This window comes from Ranitomeya variabilis, chromosome 7 (assembly GCF_051348905.1).
Source record: "Ranitomeya variabilis isolate aRanVar5 chromosome 7, aRanVar5.hap1, whole genome shotgun sequence".
Taxonomy (NCBI): Eukaryota; Metazoa; Chordata; class Amphibia; order Anura; family Dendrobatidae; genus Ranitomeya; species Ranitomeya variabilis.
In genome coordinates, this window is record NC_135238.1 from 2,085,385 (window position 1) to 2,093,111 (window position 7,727).

The following is a 7,727-nucleotide window of genomic DNA, read 5'->3' on the forward strand; positions in this document are numbered from 1 at the left end:
GAGGAGCACAATTTCCCCCAATTACGAGTATCCGACAGTCAGACGCTTCTAATGCGATGTCATGAGGACAAATATCACTGAATGATTTCATCGTGTCTCCACTGACAACATGGAGGATGGACGTCCCGAATGCAACATCATCCAATATATCAACTTCTGTGCTCCAAGGACAAGAATGTCTCCCATCCTCCCACCACTAAGAATCGGATCATAGCCCGCACCCTCAGAGGGACGCAGGGTGGGCCGAAGCCCCGCTACACAATGAGCAGTTAGACATGTCTATGAAAACTAGGAATCTTTCATCAACAAGATGCAGAAAAACACGTAAAAGATGTCTCAGTCCAACTGTGCGCCATATGGGAAGAGCTGGCAATGGCGGGTTCACGCGGTCCGTCCCGGTAGAGGATGTCTTCTCTCCAATCTCTACCACAATCAAAAAATGTGAAAAAATAAGAGGAGGGAGCTCGGCTTATCTACATGGATGAGAAGAATATCATGGGATAGTTGTAGGCCTTACCCATGGGATAGTTGTAGGCCTGACACATGGGGTAGTTGTAGGCCTGACACATGGGGTAGTTGTAGGCCTGACACATGGGGTAGTTGTAGGCCTGACACATGGGGTAGTTGTAGGCCTGACACATGGGGTAGTTGTAGGCCTGACACATGGGGTAGTTGTAGGCCTGACCCATGGGATAGTTGTAGGCCTGACACATGGGGTAGGTGTAGGCCTGACACATGGGGTAGTTGTAAGCCTGACCCATGGGATAGTTGTAGGCCTGACACATGGGGTAGTTGTAGGCCTGACACATGGGGTAGTTGTAGGCCTGACACATGGGATAGTTGTAGGCCTGACCCATGGGATAGTTGTAGGCCTGACACATGGGGTAGTTGTAGGCCTGACACATGGGGTAGTTGTAGGCCTGACACATGGGGTAGTTGTAGGCCTGACACATGGGGTAGGTGTAGGCCTGACACATGGGGTAGTTGTAGGCCTGACCCATGGGATAGTTGTAGGCCTGACCCATGGGATAGTTGTAGGCCTGACACATGGGGTAGTTCTCCCTCCTCCATCTCCGGCTCCTGCCTCGCGAACATTTCTGAGGGCATCAGAAGGCGAATACTTGAGGTCATTGTCACATTCACATTGGAGCTTGCAACGTACCAGGAGATATCGGATTTTCCTGAGGGGATGGATCCCTCTACTTTATTGTTTCTCCTGTTCACCTTACCCATTTTTATCGTGAATTTACATTCGTTCATATGTTTTTTCTTTTCCAAAATACAAAAATACTTTAATAAAAACAAACATATGAGGGTCCGAGGTTTGTATGTAATGGGAGGTCCCGTAATGAAGGGATGGGTCAGGATTCTTCAGTGTGGGGGGGGAGGACGCCGCTAAACTCATTTACATCTGTGTTGTCAATACAAAGAATGGGCAGCTTCTCACCAAGACCAGCGGACATCTATAACATCTGCAGGAGGCATCAGTATAGGAAAGAGATCTTTACAATAATTTCAGTAGACTATGGCCCCCTGGACCTGACAACACCTGATTCCAAGGCGACCACGTTTCATCGGAGAAATCCACTTCTCTGCTTCACTTTCAATTCACGGGTAAAATGTGTCTTCAGTAAATACAGACTTTCCAATTATTGTGATTGGATACAACAGTTGATGCTCATGAATTTCTATGGAGAAATATGATCTAATTTCTGAAGAACTTATAGAACATCTTTGTCTCTAGCTCCTCCCCCTTTGTGGCTTCCTCTAACTTCACCACCTTGGTCTGCCCCTAGTTCCTCCCCCTTTGTGGCTTCCTCTAACTTCACCACCTTGGTCTGCCCCTAGTTCCTCTCCCTTTGCGGCTTCCTCTAACTCCAACACCTTGGTCTGCCCCTAGTTCCTCCCCCTTTGTGGCTTCCTCTAACTCCACCACCTTGGTCTGCTCCTCTTTTTCCCCCCTTTGTGGCTTCCTCTAACTCCACCACCTTCATATGCTCCTCTTTTCCTTCCCTTTGTGGCTTCCTCTAACTCCATCACCTTGGTCTGCCTCTAGTTCCTCCCCCTTTGCAGCTTCCTCTAACTCCACCACCATGGTCTGCTCCTCTTTCCCCCCCTTTGTGGCTTCCTCTAACTCCACCACCTTGGTCTGCCCCTAGTTCCTCCCCCTTTGTGGCTTCCTCTAACTCCACCACCTTGGTCTGCTCCTCTTCCCCCCCCCCCCCTTTGTGGCTTCCTCTAACTCCAACACCTTGGTCTGCCCCTAGTTCCTACCCCTTTGTGGCTTCCTCTAACTCCACCACCTTGGTCTGCTCCTCTTTTCCCCCCTTTGTGGCTTCCTCTAACTCCACCACCATGGTCTACCCCTAGTTCCTCTCCCTTTGTGGCTTCTTCTAACTCCACCACCTTGGTCTGCCCCTAGTTCCTCCCATTTTGTGGCTTCATCTAACTCCACCACCTTGGTCTGCCCCTAGTTCCCCCCACTTTGTGGCTGCCTCTAACTCTATACACTCTATCTGCCTCTAGCTCCTCCTCTGTGGCTGCCTCTAACTCCGCCACCACTACTTTTCTCTAGCTCCTCCCTCTCTGCCTGTCTCTAGCTCCTCCCTCTCTGCCTGTCTCTAGCCCCTCCCTCCCTATAGCTGCCTCTTGTTCCTCCCCTTCATAGAATTTTAAGAGTACCAACTGTCATCTCTCTCAGTAATAGAAAAATCTGGATGACATGAGCCAAGATATGACCCCAGCACCTAGAGTAAAGCAGATGTCTCAAAAGAGGCAGATGACAGTTGCTTATTTTGATGGATTTTTTTGATTTATGAAATGAAAACGCAGGTGACTCTCACCTGTGTCCATATAGAAGCCAATGATCGAGAAGGACTGGAGTCAAGGGGGCGGTGTCTTTTTGGACTATGGTTATCACCTGTATTTTACTGGGAAAGAAGGGTCATTGATTGCTGGGCCACAGGTGAGCGACCTCTGCTCACACTTTCCATCAGAAGTCCATGAGGCTGTTGGGCCTCAGACGGGTGACCTCCTCTCCCAGCCACTGGTGCAGGACTCCAAACTCCGCGCCCCATTGCAGCTCGTCACAGGCCTGATCTGTTTGGCTTCTTGCTGAGGGTTTGGCAGGTTCCTGTGTGAGGCTCATGTACTGACTCCGCAGCTCACCCACAAGGGCCTTGGTGTAGCCCAGATTGGCACTGAGCAATGCCCGCACCCACAGCTCCAGTTCTCGTTGGCTTTCGGCTGCCATTTTGTAAACACGAGAGACAGAACAGAGGCAGAAGGCGAACTCCAGCTTGGAGCTTCTCAGAGTGACGGTGCTCCCCTCCAGCAATATGAGTCCCAGAGGCTGGGGGTCTCCTTGCCGTTCCCAGTACAGAAGCAAGTTTCCACACAGCATAAACCAGCGGCGGTGGTAGGATGCGTGGCGGCCGCCTTTCTTCAGCAGGTAGCCTTCTTTCTCTGGGGAGCAACAAGCAAGTCGAGAACTGGTCTCCAGCTTCATTGAGGCTCCTGGAAGCAACAAAGTTGGCGTCTTAGAAAGTCTGAGGAGACAGAGCTGCACCCTGAGCTTTCATGGCAGACGGGCGAGGCCGCACTGAGGCCACAATGTAATAATGTACCGGGGCGGCAAAGATGAATGGAAAGGCACCAGAATAATAAGGCTCGGACCCCGCTCAGGACCATACAGTGGGTACGGAAAGTATTCACACCCCTTTACAATTTTCACTCTGTTTCATTGCAGCCATTTGGTAAATTCAAAAAAAGTTCATTTTTTCTCATTAATGTTCACTCTGCACCCCATCTAAACTGAAAAAACACAGAAATGTAGAAATTTTTGCAAATTTAATAAAAAAGAAAAACTGAAGAGTGAAAAATTTAAAGGGGTCTGAATACTTTCCGTACCCACTGTATGGTCCTGACCGGGGTCCGAGCGACAGGACCGTCTGACTGGTACCAGGATCAGGACGATCTCCTTGGCACCGGGATCACAACCATCTCATTGGCACCGGGGTCAGGACCATCTCCCTGGTACCGGGTCAGGACCATCTCTCCAGCAACGGGGTCAGGACCATCTCCCTGGTACCGGGTCAGGACCATCTCTCCAGCAACGGGGTCAGGACCATCTCCCTGGTACCGGGTCAGGACCATCTCTCCAGCAACGGGGTCAGGACCATCTCCCTGGTACCGGGTCAGGACCATCTCTCCAGCAACGGGGTCAGGACCATCTCCCTGGTACCGGGTCAGGACCATCTCTCCAGCAACGGGGTCAGGACCATCTCCCTGGTACCGGGTCAGGACCATCTCTCCAGCAACGGAGTCAGGACCATCTCTCCAGCAACGGGGTCAGGACCATCTCCCTGGCACCGGAGTCAGAACCAATTCACTGGCATTGGGTTGAGGACCATCACAAAGCCTTCGGGGTCAGGATCATCTCCCTGGTTCCTGGATCAGGACAATCTTACTAGTATCGGGGGTTAGGACCATCTCCCTGGCACCAGGATTACAACCATCTCATTGGCACCGGGGTCAGGACCATCTCTCTCACACCAGGATCAGGACCATTTCACTGGTACCGGGTCAGGCCCATCTCTCAGCACCATCTCCCTGGCACCAGGGTCAGAACTAATTCACTGGTATCAGGGTTAGGGCCATCACAAAGGTACCGAGATCAGAACCATCTCCATGGCACTAGGGTCAGGACCATCTCACTGGTATCGGGTCAGGGCCATCTCCCTAGCACCGGGGTCAGGACCATCTCCCTGGTACCTGGGTTAGGACCATCTCCCTGACACCAGGGTCAGGACCATCTCACTGGCACCGGGGTCAGGCTTGTCTCACTGGTACCGGGTCAGGACAATCTCACTAGTATCGGGGTTAGGACCATCTCCCTGGCACCAGGATTACAACCATCTCACTGGTACCGGGTCAGGGCCATCTCCCTAGCAACGGGGTCTGGACCATCTCCCTGGTACCTGGGTTAGGACCTTCTCCCTGGCACCGGGGTCAGGAACATCTCACTGGTATCGGCATCAGGACCATCTCCCTAGCACCGGGATCTGGACCATCTCCCTGGTACCTAGGTTAGGACCATCTCCCTGGCACCGAGATCAGAACCATCTCCATGGCACCGGGGTCAAGACCATCTCACTGTTATCGGGATCAGGACCATCTCCCTGGCACAGGGGTCAGAACCAATTCATTGGCACAGGGGTCAGGACCAATTCACTGGCACCGGGGATCAGGACCAATTCGCTGGCACCGGGGTCAGGACCATCTCACTCCTATCAGGGTCAGGATCATCTCACTGGTTCCGGGTCAGGACCAATTCACTGGGATTGGGGTCAGCATCACTCCATAGGGAGCAGCATTATACTGTTGTGTCTGATCTTTGGGGTCCAGCTGTCACTTTCTGTCCATCTTCAGCGCTGACAAGAACTTACCAGTTCTAGGGTCTCTGTTTCTTGTGTCTGATCTCTCTCTGGCTGTCTCTTTTGTTGGGGGCTGCTCTCTCACTGGCTGCCTTTGGTACAGCTGCCTCACCTGTGTCTGCTCTCTCTTGCTGTCTCTTTTGTTGGGGGCTGACCTCTCTCCGGCTGTCTTTCTCCGGCTGCCTCACCTGTGTCTGCTCTCTCTCCGGCTGTCTCTCTTGTTGGGGGCTGACCTCTCTCCGGCTGTCTTTCTCCGGCTGCCTCACCTGTGTCTGCTCTCTCTCGCTGTCTCTCTTGTTGGGGGCTGACCTCTCTCCGGCTGTCTTTCTCCGGCTGCCTCACCTGTGTCTGCTCTCTCTCCGGCTGTCTCTCTTGTTGGGGGCTGACCTCTCTCCGGCTGTCTTTCTCCGGCTGCCTCACCTGTGTCTGCTCTCTCTCCGGCTGTCTCTCTTGTTGGGGGCTGACCTCTCTCCGGCTGTCTTTCTCCGGCTGCCTCACCTGTGTCTGCTCTCTCTCGCTGTCTCTTTTGTTGGGGGCTGACCTCTCTCCGGCTGTCTTTCTCCGGCTGCCTCACCTGTGTCTGCTCTCTCTCTGTCTCTCTTGTTGGGGGCTGACCTCTCTCCGGCTGTCTTTCTCCGGCTGCCTCACCTGTGTCTGCTCTCTCTCCGGCTGTCTCTCTTGTTGGGGGCTGACCTCTCTCCGGCTGTCTTTCTCCGGCTGCCTCACCTGTGTCTGCTCTCTCTCCGGCTGTCTCTCTTGTTGGGGGCTGACCTCTCTCCGGCTGTCTTTCTCCGGCTGCCTCACCTGTGTCTGCTCTCTCTCGCTGTCTCTTTTGTTGGGGGCTGACCTCTCTCCGGCTGCCTCACCTGTGTCTGCTCTCTCTCGCTGTCTCTTTTGTTGGGGGCTGACCTCTCTCCGGCTGTCTTTCTCCGGCTGCCTCACCTGTGTCTGCTCTCTCTCCGGCTGTCTCTTTTGTTGGGGGCTGACCTCTCTCCGGCTGCCTCACCTGTGTCTGCTCTCTCTCCGGCTGTCTCTCTTGTTGGGGGCTGACCTCTCTCCGGCTGCCTCACCTGTGTCTGCTCTCTCTCCGGCTGTCTCTCTTGTTGGGGGCTGACCTCTCTCCGGCTGCCTCACCTGTGTCTGCTCTCTCTCCGGCTGTCTCTCTTGTTGGGGGCTGACCTCTCTCCGGCTGCCTCACCTGTGTCTGCTCTCTCTCCGGCTGTCTCTCTTGTTGGGGGCTGACCTCTCTCCGGCTGCCTCACCTGTGTCTGCTCTCTCCGGCTGTCTCTCTTGTTGGGGGCTGACCTCTCTCCGGCTGCCTCACCTGTGTCTGCTCTCTCTCCAGCTGTCTCTCTTGTTGGGGGCTGACCTCTCTCCGGCTGCCTCACCTGTGTCTGCTCTCTCTCGCTGTCTCTTTTGTTGGGGGCTGACCTCTCTCCGGCTGTCTTTCTCCGGCTGCCTCACCTGTGTCTGCTCTCTCTCCGGCTGTCTCTCTTGTTGGGGGCTGACCTCTCTCCGGCTGCCTCACCTGTGTCTGCTCTCTCTCCGGCTGTCTCTCTTGTTGGGGGCTGACCTCTCTCCGGCTGTCTTTCTCCGGCTGCCTCACCTGTGTCTGCTCTCTCTCGCTGTCTCTTTTGTTGGGGGCTGACCTCTCTCCGGCTGCCTCACCTGTGTCTGCTCTCTCTCGCTGTCTCTTTTGTTGGGGGCTGACCTCTCTCCGGCTGTCTTTCTCCGGCTGCCTCACCTGTGTCTGCTCTCTCTCCGGCTGTCTCTTTTGTTGGGGGCTGACCTCTCTCCGGCTGCCTCACCTGTGTCTGCTCTCTCTCCGGCTGTCTCTCTTGTTGGGGGCTGACCTCTCTCCGGCTGCCTCACCTGTGTCTGCTCTCTCTCCGGCTGTCTCTCTTGTTGGGGGCTGACCTCTCTCCGGCTGCCTCACCTGTGTCTGCTCTCTCTCCGGCTGTCTCTCTTGTTGGGGGCTGACCTCTCTCTGGCTGCCTCACCTGTGTCTGCTCTCTCGCTGTCTCTCTTGTTGGGGGCTGACCTCTCTCCGGCTGTCTTTCTCCGGCTGCCTCACCTGTGTCTGCTCTCTCTCCGGCTGTCTCTTTTGTTGGGGGCTGACCTCTCTCCGGCTGCCTCACCTGTGTCTGCTCTCTCTCCGGCTGTCTCTCTTGTTGGGGGCTGACCTCTCTCCGGCTGCCTCACCTGTGTCTGCTCTCTCTCCGGCTGTCTCTCTTGTTGGGGGCTGACCTCTCTCCGGCTGCCTCACCTGTGTCTGCTCTCTCTCCGGCTGTC

At 54.5% G+C, this 7,727-nt stretch overlaps 1 protein-coding gene across 4 annotated transcripts; it reads right to left on the reverse strand.

The window, feature by feature from the left end:
* Positions 1-1,171: 1,171 nt before the first annotated feature.
* Positions 1,172-6,728, reverse strand: LOC143785000 (sesquipedalian-1-like). Of its 4 annotated transcripts, none has more exons than XM_077273636.1 (2): positions 6,698-6,728; positions 1,172-3,516 (listed from the first exon to the last, which is right to left on the reverse strand). In XM_077273636.1, exon 2 carries the CDS (start codon positions 3,506-3,508, stop codon positions 2,993-2,995), a length of 516 nt encoding a protein of 171 aa, XP_077129751.1. In that variant the 5' UTR covers positions 3,509-3,516; positions 6,698-6,728; the 3' UTR covers positions 1,172-2,992. The 4 variants fall into 4 exon arrangements, with proteins under 4 accessions (XP_077129751.1, XP_077129750.1, XP_077129749.1 ...); XM_077273635.1 differs by lacking the exon at positions 6,698-6,728 and adding an exon at positions 5,702-5,757; XM_077273634.1 differs by lacking the exon at positions 6,698-6,728 and adding an exon at positions 5,624-5,681.
* Positions 6,729-7,727: the final 999 nt, after the last annotated feature.

Excerpts from the sequence above, each read along its gene's own strand:
- LOC143785000 (XM_077273636.1), bottom strand. The coding sequence starts at position 3,508 with ATGAAGCTGGAGACCAGTTCTCGACTTGCTTGTTGCTCCCCAGAGAAA.